Source organism: Furipterus horrens, unplaced genomic scaffold (assembly GCF_987537825.1).
Source record: "Furipterus horrens unplaced genomic scaffold, mFurHor1.1.pri manual_scaffold_3, whole genome shotgun sequence".
NCBI classification, from domain to species: domain Eukaryota; kingdom Metazoa; phylum Chordata; class Mammalia; order Chiroptera; family Furipteridae; genus Furipterus; species Furipterus horrens.
In genome coordinates this window covers 16,187,952-16,203,447 of record NW_028327173.1, presented here as the reverse complement: position 1 = coordinate 16,203,447, position 15,496 = coordinate 16,187,952, and the positions used below count along the sequence as shown (strand labels likewise).

The window sequence follows — 15,496 nt, the reverse complement described above, 5'->3', positions numbered from 1 at the left end:
GTTCAACTCTGTGGTGTGGTTTATGCTCCAGAGCCCTTTCCCTGTGATCAGGCCAAGGTTAGGCTTTGACTCTATCCCTGCTCAGCATTTTTCCTTTCTGCTTCACTCTTTAAAGGCTTTTCCTGAAATGCACTAAATAAATAAATAAAAATTACCTAATGCCTGTTCTGAGCTTCAAAGACAATGGGTTTGACTTTATCAACACAGCATCAGATTCTAAATACATCAAGTTCCACTATGAGATCCATCATGAAATTATTTTAAGGAAGTCACTCAAGCCCTTTGGTGACTGGTAAGATAGTCCCCAAAGGCATTCCAGCCACAGTCGCTTGCCCATCTGGCAAGCCAATCCCACAGAGGAGTCAGACCAAGAAGGACAAAACTGAACATCCCACTCAAAGGAAAGGCACTTCGAACCACCCTCGTCTCTCCAATTTTATTATAGGACATGTTGGGGACAGGTGAGGGAAGTGGCAGAGGTGTGACAAGAGGGCAGTTGGGGGCCGTCCTCTACCACGAGCTTCAAGGCACATGGGGGTCAGGCAGAGCCATCTGATAAGGATGCAGAAAGCCCAAGCAATCAGTACCTTACTGCCACCCATGGCTGGAAGCACCGAGAAAGGCTCAGAAGCATGCCTCCCACAGGACATAAAAAACCTGGCTGAGCTGTCTGGCTCAGGCCTCGTTTGGTCTGGAGATCAGAGGGCAATGAAATATTTTGGTTTGAAAGGCCTTCTTTTCCACCTCAGTGAAAACAGGCAGGGGAGAGGGGGCGGATTGCAATGTAGAACAAAACACCCCTCCATCAAGACTTAGGCTGAATCTCAACTCTGCCACTGAGTGACCTTGGGCAAATCACTGCATTTCCCTGAGACTCAGTTTCTTCGCCTGCAAAATGGAAACAGTTAATATCTGTCTCACAGGCTTGCTGTGAGGATTAAATGAGAAGACATGTAATCCTAACAAAGTGCCTCAGATGGAGAGGGCTCAGTGTGGATACTCCAATGGCAGGCAGGGGAACTCAGCAGATGGAAGGCCTGGGAATGTGTCTGAGGACCTGTCTGCCTCCTTTCCTCTTAGAGGTTTAAGAGAGAGCCCCTGAGGGGTCGGGTTGGGGAGCAGGCTTGGTTCCAAGCCCTTAATGAAAGGGGGCTGCCATGGGCTTGAGTGGAGAGCAAGATACACTGACCCTCTGAGGACTGTTTTTAAAAAACTAGAAGAGAAGAAGAGGTATATGTCTTCCCATTGGTGCAACTGCAAAGACATCAAACTGGATCCATCTAGGATTTCAGATCCAGCCATCATGGGGCAGCTGCTTCAGGAAGCCTTTGCCCCTTCCTTCTCCCTAACACTGGGGTTATCAAAAATACCTACAAACTGTTAGAAAAGTCACATAAAAACACTCTTCTGCATGTATAAAAAAGAGACTGGCCATGGTCTGTGGCTTGGGATGTGAACCAAGGGCCTGAGTGTGGCCAAAGAGGGTCAGCAGCCACCCAGTAGTGCACAAGCTGGTCTGGGGAGGCTGTTCTTTGGCTGGGCTACACTTCTGTGGAGCTGAAGTCTTAGGGGCAGGAAGTGACACCAGGGCTCTGCTCCAGCAGTCCTACTGTGACCCTGGGCTGGGGTAGGCAGGGCAGTACCTGGGCCTGGGCCTCAGGGACCTCAGTGGAACCCCTTGCTAAGGGCAGCAGCCCACTTCACAGCAAACCTTTCTTGAGAGCTGGCTTCCAGCAAGTCCCCAAATAGGTTTGGGGGTCCTATCATAAGGTCGGATGGACTGGTCTGGGAAGCCAAAGTCTGGGGGACTGAATGGTCTCCCCTTCTGAAGAAGGGTTCTTCCCAGAGCCTCCAGATGGCTGTCTCCAGCTGAGACTGACCCCAATGGGGACACCAGGCCCAGGAGGGCAGCTAGGGCTGTGGCCAGGAAGAAGGCTCCAGACAAAAACAAGACACTTCTCTGGCACCCACACCCCTGCCAGGAATTCTTGATATTCCTTTTGGAAAGGGGTGAAAGTAAGGAGAAAAGGGTGGCCCTGTTTTCCTAGCACTCACTTCTCCCTATTCTTTACCCCACAAGGGCCTAGACTATGTGCCCGAGAGGGTGGCATCTGTGAGATGACCCCAGGCTCTGTTTCAGGGAGTCTCAAGCAGCTGCCAGAGCCAGGTGGGGAATAGAGCCAGTGGTGGCAGCTGGAGCCTGAGGTTCACACACCAGTCAGCCCACGCACCTCGTTGTCAACTCCCCCATCACAGATGCGAAGCTGGGGCAGCTACCCTTAGTTGACCTCTGACCTCACAGGCGGCCTGCGAGTGGTGGGGTGGGAATGCCCAACATTTGAAATGTGCAAGGACCACTATGGCTCTGGGGCCGAGCGGCCTGTCCGTGGTTGCTGGACACCCTTCCTTCCAGGTGTTCCCCCAGCCTGGCGCCTTGTGGCCTGGATGAGGCGGCACACTAGGGCTGGAGGAGGGGCAGGCCGCGCCGGAGGCCCTCCTTCAGGAACTGCATGTAGGTGGCCGTGGACGGGTCTTCAAAGGTGGACGAGAAGCTGAAGGCGTTGTTCGCGACGTCCTCAGGCTTCATGGCGGTGATGTCCAAGAAGTAGTTGGCGTTGATGTGGTGGACCTTGGAGAAGGGCTGGGTGAGGCGCGGGGGCCTACCCAGGCTCAGGGCCCCTCTGCTTTGTCTGCTCAGCCTCTCTTGGGAGAAGTGACCACTCTCAGGCCTCAACTGTCCTCCTTGAGGTGGGTGGCAGATGGCAGATGGGCAGAACCCTAGCTGGGGCCCAGGCTGCGCCCCTCTCCAGCCTCTGCTCACTCAGGGCCCTCTGGCCGCAGAGCTCCTGCCCCTTGCCCACTTCATGAAGGAAAAACCCAGTGTCTTCTATTGCACCTTTCCCTCATCCCCACCCCCACTCCTCTGCTCCCGTGACCCTGAACTCCACATGCCCTTCTGTCAGGAAAAGCAGGAGATGCTGAGGCTCCCAGGCAGGCCCGGTTTCAAAGCAAGCTACACTTCCTACTTGTGCAACCATTGCCAAGTCCCTGGACATTTTGAGCCTCAGTTTCCTTGCCTGTAAAATGGGTATTTGTAATCAACCAGCTTCCAGAACTGCCGTGAGAATCCAGCGTGCTTCAGTGCTTGCAAGGGGCCCATAGGGAGAGGTAGGGTCTTGAAGTTTGCCTGGGCCTGGGGTGGGGGTGGTCCCTGGCCCTCTCTACCTGTTCCAAGGCCTGGCCTGTCCCTCCTTCCATCCCAGGGCTGACCACGGTGGTCCACAGTGAACTTTCCCTTCTAGGCCATGTTCCTTTCTACTCTGCTGCCACACTGTGCCTACTGCTTCCCAGTCCCCAAAGTACTGTTGAGGTGTCCCTTCCCGGAGGAGCGTCCTGATACCTGCACGAGGCAGGCAGACTGGGCATCAGGATTCCCATTTTGCAGATGTCATAACTGAGGCTCAGACTGGCTAAGAGACCAGCCAGCAAGTGGTGGAGCCAGACTCGAAGCCTGATGAGGTCTGTGAGCCTATGCCCATGGCTGGCTGCTTCCTTTACCCACAGTGCCTGGGGTGACCTACCACAGTGCCATTGGGCAGACAGATCATCATCTCCACGGGGAAGCTGTACTTCTCCAGGTGCAGGTCAGCCAGCTTCTTGTGGGATGGGTTCTCCTGGTTGTTCTATAGGGACAGTTGGGTACACTCCTGATGCCTTGGCCCCCGGCACTGTCCTCGGGGCTCCCAAGAGGCTGTCCCCACCCACCCTCCACTCACCTGCAGGTCTTCCAGCTCCTTCACCAGGGACCAGGTGCTAATGAAGCTCTCGTTGAGGAGGGCAAGAATGGGCGAACTTTCCAGGACTGTCTCCCGGAGAGTCCGCCCTGAACCTGTTCAGGGAGAGGTGCGACCAGAAGTGTGAGGCACCCCCACACGCCTCACTGGGTTTCAATCAGCAATAAACCGCATGGACAGTAGGATGATCTGTGTACCAGGTGAAATACAGATTCAAAGAGTCTGTAGTGGCTGAATAAATGATAGCTGCAACATACTGGCGCCCTGGGACTTATAATCTTAAATCCATGAAACTCTGTCTCAGGGCCTTTGCACAGACTGCTCTTCTACCTAAAATACTCTTCCTCCTGTCACTTGATAAACTCCTACTCATCCTTCAAAATATCAACTTAAATGTCACTTGCTCTAAGAAGCCTCCCCTGACACCCCGTTACACACCCGCATGCCACTCTGGACCTTGTCTTGTGTAACACTCACAATGTTTGTACTTATTCATTCAACATCTGCCATCTGCACCACACTGTGCCCTCCCCAAGGACAAGGACGACTCTTGACTTCCTCACTGCAGGATTCCCAGCATCTAGCCTATGCTGCAGCACAGGAGGTGCTCAGCATGACGACTGATTGGACGAGGACAGGCTCATTGTTTTACGTACCTTTGTACCCATTGTCTGACACCCAAAGAATTTTGCACCCAGCAGGTCTTCAGTGAATTTTCTGAATATGTGAATGCATGCTCAGCCTCTGGCACTGTTTTTTTTTTTTTATCTCACTTGCATGCCACATTTTACAGAGCACAGGCATTTACACGTCCATTTCTTACAATTCTGGGAAGTAAGGATGCTACCCTTCCTTTACTGTTGAGAAAACTGAGGCTCAGGGAGGGGAAGTCTCTTGGCCAAGGTTTCTACGGTGAAAATGGCTGAATTGGGCTCTTTCTACTGTATCCTGCAGCTTCCTCTGAGCTCAGAACAGAAACCTCCCAAGCCCTCACCCCGTGCCCCTGCCCTGTGTAGTCCCAAGTCCCTCATGCTCCAACAGGAGAGGCCGCAGGTCTTAGAGCCTCCTGTACCTGTAAAGTGTGAAGTCCCCCCCATTCTCCCCTTGGACTGGCTAGGTCTTCCTCACCTCAGCAGGACTGGTCATCCAGGGCCCCCCACAGCAGGATCGAGTGCACCAGCTTGTTCTTGGCCTTGGCTTGGTCGAAGGCCTCGGTGAATGGCAGGTAGCTGACCTGGGGCCAAGCCAAGACAGAGAAGCTACTGTGTGAAGCCAGGGTCCCATTCAGGGGCTGAGCGTGTGTATGTGTGTGTGTGTGTGTGTGTGTGTGAAGGGGTGTTGCTGAGAGGCAGGATGCCTCCTCCAAGTTCTGAACAGCAAAGGGAGGCTCCCCTGGCCCTGCAGCGCCCTGCAGGGAGAGCGCCTCAGGAGCAAGCCCTACAGAGCCCAGCGCCCTGTGCCCACCTGCTGCTCCCAACGCTGCAGCTCCAGCCCCATGAATCCTGCCCCCCGCCCTCACCCTGCCCAGCCTCACCTTCTTAAAGGGGTACATGGCCACCTCCAGGCGCTGGGCGGCCTCCTCCCAGCTCAGCTCCTGCTGCCACTTGATCTCCTCAAACACAAACTGGAGGGGCTCCCCTGAGGGCAGGCGGCTATCGAGCATGTTGCCATCCTCGTCCAGGATCACAGAGGGTATCGAGGGGCCTGTGGCCTCCAACTCCATCTGGGCCAGAGGTCAGCAAGGGATGACATCAGTGAGGGATGTCTCAGAGATCGGCAAGAATCCTCAAGGGGCCCTGAGAGACCCTCAAAGATGCCCCACTCGTTGTGAGGTGGGGAAACTGAGGCCCAGGGAAGGGCAGGCCTGGTCAAAGCTATGCAGTGAGTCTGGGACAGAGCCAGTGTCCAGCCAGGGCTCCTTCCACTGCGTGAAGCTGTCTGAGGACTGTGGCAGATGGTGGGTTGTGTGTGCAGAAACAGAGGGTTTCCCAGAACCCTGCTTTGGGCACAGTCGGCCTCAGCCTGCCAGGAGCTCTGTCCTCCACCCTGCACAGCCCTGAGGCTCTAGCCAGCTGGGTCCTCCCTGCAACCAGGCTCAGAGGTCCTGGGACGAAGCCCCGCAGCTGAGCCCCCACCTTCCTAGCTGGGTAGGGATCATCTGCGTGCTCACCTGGGGTACATAACCAATGTCCACCTCCATATTGCTGTTCTCGCTGGCCCCATATAGCCACTCCATGTCCACGTTCAGAGACCTGGGGACGGATGAGAGGGCAACCAGGACAGAACATCATAAGCAAGGTTGATGTCAGACATTATCGTGTTGAAAGTGCACAGCTTTCTCCATTTTACAGATAGGAACACAGAGTCTTGGCAAGTTGAACCCAAGGTCTCAGAGCTACCTGGGCTGCTTTCTCTTCCCAGGGCTGCTCTTCCTAAGGCCCTGCAACCATATCAGCTTCCACCAGCTCAGCCTTCACAGTTCACGAAGGGCTTTTATATCCATGACTTCTGTACTGCCCTTGACCCTTCCAGGCAGAGATCATCAGTGCCTCCCCCAGGGCACAGTGGAGCAGGCTTGAAACCCTGGCATTACGCTCCAGCAGAAGCCTGGCCTGACCAGGTGCCATCTGCAGATCTGCCACATGAGGGCGCCCGAGGACTAACAACCAAGACTCTGGGCAGCGTGAGCTGCGGTGCCCTCGGGGGAGGGTCAGCAGTCCCTTCGGCCTGGTCCTGGGGCTGGGCATTTGCTCCTATCCTCTGTTTCCTCTGGTCCAGGATCCCCCTACCTTCAACCCTGGGGCGGAGGTAGATGTGACCTGGGCTAAGCCAGCTGCTTGCCTGCTGAGTGGAGGGAGGAGGAATAAAAGGAGAGGAAGCCACTCTGTTCCTGGGGGCAACTTTCTCTTTCCAGGTTATCCCAACCACCCCCTCACTCCTGCCAGCCTCCCATCTAAAAAATGAAGAAACTGAGGCCAAGAGAGGGCCAAAGCCTTGCCCACAGACATGTAGCCCACTGGTGTCACGGCTGAGACTGAACTCTGGGCCTCCCTGCTCCCAGCTTAGGTCTTGTGCCTGCACAGTCACTACACGGACACTTAGGAATCAGGACAGACTCGGGACCTGCCCCACCCCCCACCCCTGAGGCCCAGTGGTAACGGCTGCAGGCAACGGAGCACATGTGCTCTCTGCTCCGCCTGCTAAACCTTCCTCACCCCCTAGGTCTCTGCTTAGATGTCCCTTCCTCTGAGAAGCCTTTCTTGACCCCAACCAGGCAGGTCCTGCCCACCTGCTGAACCAGGAGTCAGGGGTCAGCATTGTGAGGGTGGGGAGGCTCCAGCTTCAAGGAGGGTCTGTTACTACTGTACTGGGTCCTGGGCACAGAGTTGGTGGGCCCGGGACAGGCTTGCTGGGTGATGAAATGACCCTCAACCTGCCTCAGGCTGCCTCCTCCTGGGTCAGCTGCAGGGCCCTCCCAAGAGAGGTGGTTTTGGGGAACAAAGAAGGAACAGAGACTGTGGGGGCTTCTGCGAATCTACTTCTGATCATGGAGACAGGGGCTTGGGCTGAAGCTCCCACCTGTGGTTGGGTACGAAGAGCCGGAAGTCACGGACGTGGGTGGCATCTTTGGAGAGGACAATGTGGCCGGTGAACTGGCCAGGTGAGAACCAGAAGGGGAAATCGGGTGGCTCGCTGAGCTGGAACTCGGCGTGGATCCTGGGGGGAAGGAGCCCGGCTGGGAGCAGGCCCTGCTAAGCCAGAGCCCGCCCTCCCATATCTGCTGGGCAGGAGGCAAGGAGTGTGCATGGCAGGGAGAAGGCACACGCCTCCAGGCGCTGCCCATCCTGAGGGCCCAGTTCACACGCTACCTTCGGAAGCCTTGTCTGACCCTCCTCTGAGCTCTCTCGCAGTCTCTTGAGGGTGTGTGTGACCTGGCGTCACAGCTGTATGCACCCCTCTTCTGTGTGGATGAGAGTCACAGCTACCAGCACAGGCTAAGCACGCTCCGCGCCTTTTCTTTCTCCCAGGCGGAAGTCACCACAACCCCGACCCTCACACGAGGAAACGTGAGCCCAAGAGCATAGGCTATAAGCAGGCCTTTGAGCCAGGCCTGCCCTCCCCTTGCTGTGCCCTTCTGTGCAGCCCTGGGGTCCCGGGATCGGTGGGAGGCAAGGATGGGGCTGCGAGGACCACTCACCGGAACATCACCGTGTAGTAGAAGTCGCTGATGGCAGTCAGGCAGGCGACTGCCCCCTGAGGGGCAAAGCGGGTCTTCACGAAGGGCCGAGAGTGGAACATGCTCAGGAGCCGGTGGATGATGACCTGGGGGAAGGGCAGTGTGACCCAGGCTGGCTGCCGGGCCCTGCAGGCCTAGGGTGCAGGGTGGAGGTGGACAGCAGGTGGGGTGGGCCTGGCACGGGGCCCAGGTGCAGATGGGGAGGGGCCATGCCTGGACAGGGGCTGGGGCACAGGGCCTGGGGCTCACCATGCACTGCCCTCACCTCCTTGCCCTTGGGTGGTGGTGGGTAGAAGCGGTTGTTGGACAAATAGCCGGTGAAGACACTCAGCTCACTGGGGATGATCCACCAGGGCTTGCCCAGCTCCACCTGGCCCGGAGGGGGCAGGAAGGGCCGGAAGTGGCGGGCGGCAAACACGGCACTTGGCGAGGCTGCGGTTGTCCAGTTGCGGAGGCCAGACAGGGCCATGCGGGAGACCTGAGGCAGGGAAAGCTGAAGCTCTGGGGCGCTGAGAACATGACTTTGGGGTCCCCTGTCCCATGTGTGGGTGGAGGTCTCTTTTTAGCCCTGAGCCAGCCCACAGGCCAAGGGTGCAGAGGGACCTGCAGGAGGCTCCTGCCCTGGTGACGGCCACAGGACTGGCACTGTCCTGCCAGAGCTGAGGCTCATCTCCGCCCATCCCGCCCGGGTCCCCAGCCCGAGAAGCAATGCCCCGTGGCCCACTCAGGCCTCGCCCAGGCCAAAGCAGCTCACTGGAGTGCGGGGAGCTGCGGGGGCTGGAGGGCCACCCTGCACTGGCACAGGTAGGTAGGGGAAACCTGCTTTCCACTCCCTGATCCCTTCTCCAAGTCGGATCCCTGGGGAGGCGACTGCCCCACAGACAAGAACATCACAGTGCAGTCCAGTCGCTGATGGCGGTGAGGCACGGTTTGCGTTTGGGGCTAAGTCTGAGCACGGACGCAGTAACCAGCTTTTGGGTGAAATGTCCAGGGTCAAGAGCAGGATGAGACTGCAGAGACGGGGAAGAAAGGCCACCCCACAGAGGGCTCTGGGCCCCACTGGATGGGCATCCGCCCCACCTCTGCCTGATGCGCTGATGGGCAGGAGGGTGTGGGGGTCCGTGACCGTGCAGGCCCGTCTGCACACCTGTCTGCACACCTGACTGGTGTGCAGGTGCGACCCAGGAGTACGCAGGGCCCCTGAAATACCACCTTCAGTAGCTCCTCCCTGCCCTTCTGGGCCACTGCTGGGAGTCCCTTCCCACTGAGGCATCAGTCCCATGACAGTGAGTGCCTGGCACCTCTCAGAGGCGCTCAGCCACCAGGGCGCTGGCCCTGGCTTTGTCAGCAGCAGGTCCCCTCTCCCTTCCCCACCTCGAAGGCTCTGTGGGAAGTGGAGGTGGGAAGAGAGGGGCAGGGAGTTCCCACTGAGGGGGATTGAACAGGCAGGTCCTCAAAGCGGCACTGGGTGTGCCGGGCCAGGCAGAGCCCGCCCGCCCGCTGGGTCCTGCTCACAGGCTGGTGTGCGGGAGAGCTCCAGCCAACGGGGCTGGGCTCTGCGGGGCTCTGCAAGGGAGGCCAGGCTGGGGGTGCTGCCCCTGACCCACCTCCCCTGCAAGGACAGGTCCTCGCTGCTCTGCGGGCGACTCATTTGCCCGACAGCTCCCACACCAACTCCAGGCTCATCACCACCAGACCCATCTCCTCCCACAGCTTCCCATGGACGGTCAAACCTGTGTTTCAAACCACTTACTGGACTTGCCCCCTGATATCTCCTAAGTACTTCCACTTCATCCTGTCCAAACTGCTCTGATCCTGCCCCCACCAGACCTGCTTCTTTCCTTTAGTCCCCATGGGGCAAACAGCCACCAGTCACCCGGTCACCTCCCTGTCACTTTCCATTAGTAGCCACACCCTGTCACCTCCCTGCCCCCACCCTCTCCAGGCAGTCCTTCCTCCATCACCACTGCCTCCCCTGCCTGCCCCTCCTCCCTCCCAGGAACCCGTCTTCTTGCTTCCCATCTGCCCCAGCTGCCATCCTGGAAAGCACAGATCTGATCAGGGAACTGTCCTATTTAAAAATCTGCTCTGGTGTTTTGCTGCTGCAGAATGAAGGCCAAAGTCAGGCAATTAAGGTCCTTCTCGGTGCAGCAACTTTTCCAGCCCCACCAGCAGGGAAGCCTGTGCATGTGTCCCGCGTGCCCTGGGTCCAGGCACCCCTGCTCTCTGCTCTCGGCCGGCCGGCCTGGCACTTTGCGCCTTCAGGCCTTTGTTCCTGCCGAAGTGACATTTCAGCTGGGATATAAAGCCTGAGCAGGTGTGGGCTGGGCATGGAGAAAAAGTTGTTCCTGGCTGAGGAAATGGCACAGAGAAGGCTCGCGGTTGGAAGAACGCCGGGACACATGCAGGGGCTGGAACTGAGAAAGCCCAGAGGACAGCGCAGGGGAGGGGATGGAGAGGCGGGCAGGGCCTGGGGATGCTTAGGTCCCGTGATGGGCCTGAGACCTGGTCCACAGGGCCTCAGGTTTGGGGTGGGGCTGGTTAGCAAAGCATTTGTCAGGTGCCCTCCCCACCCCACAGCCCCCTGCTAGGGGTCTGGGGAGGCACAAATGTGGGGACACAGGCCTGGCCCTCAGCAGACTCACAGCCTCTGGGGGAAAAGATCAACTTGCAAAAAGTAGTGATTCTAAGTGAGGCGGCCGCGTCAACAGCCTGGTGCATTCGTGTTTCCTCCAACCAGACCCTTCCTCCCCGCCTCACTGGCTAAGCCCGCCTCCTCCTGCAATCCTCAGGCACCACTTCTCCAGGAAGCCACCCCAGATGCCCCACACGGCTGAGGCTCATGCTTATCCCTCCGCCTCCCTGACCAGACTGTGTGCCTGCACAGCAGGGAGGGTGTTGCTCCCACTTCTAGACCCCCAGTCCCGGCACACTCGGTGCACAGAGGGCTGCTGATAAAGGAATACAGAAAGAGAAGGAAAGATAAGCACAGCTCCATTCTCGGGTGGTGAGTGCACACAGATGGTCCTCCTGTCTATGGTCCCATCTGTGGGGATCACCACCTGCCCCACCCCAACTCACCCCTAGGAATCCATCTTTGCTCTTGGTCATGGACTCTGGGAGCAGAGGCTGGAATCTGGCTTCTATGGTGAGTGTCTCCTCGCTGGGGTCAGGGGGCAGCTCCTCCTCCTCGTAGCTGGCTGTAGGAGTTGACCCTAAGAGACACAGATCACCAAAGAGGGGCCCTTGGCATCCAATCTGGCCAGTGACTGAGGGAGCCAGACCTGGAGCTGAGGGGTAACAGTTAACAATCGCCCAAGGAACAACCAATATGTATCGCATGTTGGTTTTAGAGTAGCCCTACGAGGCAGTAACAGTACTGCCAACTCCCGTTGTATAAATCAGAAGTTGGAGGCTCAGAGAAGTGATGTTACTTCCCCAAGGTCACACAGTTGGGTAGTGAGGGAGTCAGGATTCAAACCCAGGCCTGTTTTACTCCAAACCTTTATTATTAACCACGACCCTCTTCCGGGGGGGTTAAGATCTAAGTCTTCTCAAAAGCTCAGGAACCAGGTGACCTAGGTTCAAATCCCAGCCCTACCCCTCACCAGCTGTGTGATGGTTGGCCAGCGGCTTGTTATGAGGATTAAGTGAGATAATCCACATAATGTCAGCATGGGGCCTGGCGGAGAGTAAACCCATACTAAACTGTGTTACTATTACCAGAGGTTTCAGGGTCAGGCAGCCAGGGAGCTGGGGCTCAGACCCAGTTCTTCTGACTCCAACCTGTGCTCTTTCCAGCAGGCCAGGCTGGCTGCAGAAAGGCCATTCTCACTGTCACCCTTCCCTTTGTTCTCCAAACCAAGTCCCAGAGGAAGTCAGTGCTGGGCCCACCAAACATGGCCTGTGGGCAGGCAGCAGCCTCTCCCAGCAGCTGGAATCCCCAGCACCAAAGAGAGAAGCTATTTCCCGGGGGTGAGGAGGAGAACACAGCCCACCTCCATGTTGAGTTTGGCTCCATTTCCTGGACCACTCTGGGGCAGATCACTTGGCCTCTTTTGTTTTTCTGCATGAGACAGGGAGACCACGCTGTCATGAGGCCTCACGAAGAAACAGACACCGTTCAGAGAGGCACTGAGCCTCGGGACCAGCGAAATGAATGAAGTAAGAGACAGAATCAGGCCATCTTTGGTGTCCTAGAAAGAGCGCTGGTTTGGGAGTGAGGAGGCTTGCTTCTCCCTGATTTTCTGAGTGGCGTTTCCCCACCTATATAAAGAGGTCTGGACTGGCAGTGGCTGACCTTGACTCTTCAGATCTCTTCCTGCTCAAGTTTGGCGGGAGGCCTGATAAAGGTTTAAGGGAGGCACGAAGCCTATTTCAAAAGGGGTGACAAATAGGAGGACAGTGCCCCACAACACTGATAACAGAATAACGCAGCAATGCGTCTTGTCACATCTGCTCTCCCAGTGCAGGTCCGTGGTACAGAGACCGTGCTTGGCATTCGCTGACAGACTGCATTCGAAGCAGGTCTTAACCAGGATCATCAGAATCACTCAGAATGCCTTTTAAACTACAGATGCCCAGCCCCGCTGGTGTGGCTCAGTGGATTGAGCGCCGGCCTGCAAACTAGAAGGGTGCATGTTCAATTCCTGGTTAGAGAACATGCCTGGGTTACAGGCTGGGTTCCCTGTTGGGGGTGTGTGAGAGGCACCCAATCTATGTTTCCCTCGCACATGTTTCTCTCCCTCTCTTTCTCCTTCTCTTCCCTTCCCAAAACATAAAATAAAAAAAATAAAAAAAAACTACAGATGCCCAGAACCCATCTCAGACCTTAAGTGGCTAGACTCATCAAACTACCCTTTTAATTAGCACTCCCCACGGCTCCTGATGCAAATCCCAGTCCAAAAGAATCACTGTTATTTCTTCATTTATAAGTCAATGCAGCAGATCTCCCCACAACCAGCAATCTGGGAACCTCAGGGGCAGGGGACAGTAGGAATGTACAGGGTTATTAGCCTGCTTGCTTATTTAATTATTTTACTGTTGTCACAGGTAATTACTAATAATGTCCAGCATTTTATGGCCCTTTGGTTTTTTAATAAAAAGTTTTATTTCCTGACTTTAAGTAACATTTGCTCATTATAGACAATTTGTAAAACTTTAAAGTTTATAGTCCACAGCAGAAAATTAAACACTCATAACTGTACCAATGAGAGAGACTGTGTGCCTCTTTTTGCTGCTTAGATTTGGTGTTTTGATTTTGCTTTTAACTTTGTTTTCCCAAAACTTGGCCCAGTTTTGCACTCACAGTGGCCTCAGAGGTAAGAAGGGAGGGGTTACTTTCCCAATGGAGAAAAGATTTAAGTAAAAAAAAAAATTAAAATTAAAAATGCCCCCAAGGCCAGCAAGCGTGGCCAACATGTCATTATGAGGGAACTCCTTCTCACTGGCCATGAAAAAGGACAAGGAGGTGGCGTGTGGACGATCAGAGAAATGTGTCCAAATCCTGAGGCCAGAGCCAGTCCACTTGGCACTGACCTGCCTACCTGCCTGTCTGCTTTTACCACAGAACTGACCGCCTCCGAGACCCTGACACACGCCTGCCCCCGCAAATAAGCACTTCTCATCTGACTCTCCTCCTCTGGCACTGACCACAGGTCACCAGGCCAGCAAGTGATGGGCCTATCTGACCCATCCCAAGACCCAGAAAGCACATCACGGGGCTTTGGTGCTTCCTCACTGGAGAGCAGCTGGCATCTCTTCTTGCCTTTCCCATCAATTGACCTACTTACCCTGGGCGACTTGGGTAGCAAGCAGGTGCCCAAGGTCATAAGTTCAAGAAACATCACCAGCAATGGACACAGAGGTTGGGGGTGGTGGTGAGGGGGTGAGGGAAACATTTTACAATTCATTAGATGTTTCAGGCCCTCATCTTTATATAACAAGAACACCACCACCAACCACTGATTACAGGCAGGGAGAAACGGATAGCGAGACTAGGAATCTGACAGCACCTACGAGAGTTTGATGTTCAGTAAAATAATCGGAATAGCTCCTGTTGCCGATCTATTGCAGTTACTTTCTCTAATCCTGAAATGTGTGAGCCGAGGCAGGACCCGGAGCCAGATGACCCTGGCTCTGCACCTTCTAGCTTGGCAAGTCAGTGAGCCTTCCTGTGCCTCTGTCTCCCCAACTATAAACACGGGGATCTCAACAGGGTCGGTCTCACAGGGCATTGCAAAGATTAAAGAGGTAACTCACATGAAGCGCTTCAAGTGATGTCAGCCCCGAGGAAGAGGTCAGGGAATGTTACCTAGTGTTAATCACATGTGAGGAGTGTAGGCTGGAGTGTGTGTGTGTGTGTGCTGAAGCAGCTTGCCCAGACCAGCAGCTAGAAAGTATCGGAGCCAGTCTGCCAGGACCCACAATCTCCCCCCTACTCCAGGCAGCCCTCCTGCTCAGAGCAGATACAGCAGCCAAGGAGCAGAGGGCAGTGCCTGGGCTCCCTCCCCGGCTTCTCCTGGTACCTGTCAGCTTCTCCGCGATGGGCCTGAACTCCTCAGGGCTGATGTACATATCCTGGTCAGTGTCCAAGGAGGAGAAGAGGAAGAGGCCTTCTGTCCCCAGGGCCTCCAGCGCTGACTCCTGCTCAGGGGGAAGGGGCCGGCTGAACACCAGTTGGATACCATCTTCCTGAGTTCTCTCAACACTTCCTGGTCCATCTGTCCAACTGTCACTGCCCCAGGGCCCCAGTCCCGCTTCCCTGGTCCCTGCTTCACTCTGTGCCTCATTCTCTCTCTGTCCCATCTTCCCCAGTCCCTTCTATCTGGCCCCATCCCCATTTCACCCTGTTCATAAACCCACTGTCCTCACTTGCCTCCCCTCCCTGCTGTCTCAGTGCACCCCAGCCCTCCTTCCAGCTTCACTCTGCGCCCCTGTCCTGTGGAGTGTCCCCCTGCACTTCGTCTCAGCCCCTGCCTCACTTCCCCCGTCAGCCCTTCCAAGTCTGCCCGATCCCTGCTTCCACGGCGCCCTCCCCAGCCCACCGGTCCCCTCGGATCTGTCCCCTTCCAGGCCACCCTTCCATCCCCGCCCCTACCCCATCTCACCCCTCCCCATCCCCCGCACTGTCCCCTCGGAGCGGACGCACGGGCCTGCCCAACCCATCCCGCCGCCTCCCGACCCCGGGGCCTGGACCCTCTGCGTCCCCCGCTCCCCCGAGACTCCGGTACCCCGCGCCCACCGCCCGCCGGCCGGACCTGCCGTGCGGCCGCCTGGGCCTCGGTGTGGCGGGCGTAGGCCCTGGCGGCGGCGGCCGCGGCAGCAGCGGCGAGCAGGGCCCCGACCAGCGCCAGGGCGCGGGCGCAGCGCGGGGAAGGCGCAGGCGGCGCGGGCGGCGCGGCGGGGCCGGGGCTGTGGGGCCCGCGCTCGCCCGGCCGGGCCCGGCCCATGGCTGCGGCTCGCG

The 15,496-nt window shown here is 56.7% G+C and overlaps 1 protein-coding gene across 1 annotated transcript; it reads right to left on the bottom strand.

Annotated features, from left to right (window-relative positions):
• Positions 1-1,016: 1,016 nt before the first annotated feature.
• On the bottom strand, positions 1,017-15,482 carry SELENON (selenoprotein N). The gene is made up of 12 exons (XM_090268823.1): positions 15,291-15,482; positions 14,559-14,676; positions 11,113-11,246; positions 8,297-8,509; positions 7,993-8,117; positions 7,374-7,511; positions 5,965-6,046; positions 5,329-5,517; positions 4,923-5,028; positions 3,777-3,889; positions 3,582-3,683; positions 1,017-2,629 (listed from the first exon to the last, which is right to left on the bottom strand). Exons 1-12 carry the CDS (start codon positions 15,480-15,482, stop codon positions 2,459-2,461), a joined length of 1,683 nt encoding a protein of 560 aa, XP_090124949.1. The 3' UTR covers positions 1,017-2,458.
• Between the last annotated feature and the right edge of the window lie 14 nt (positions 15,483-15,496).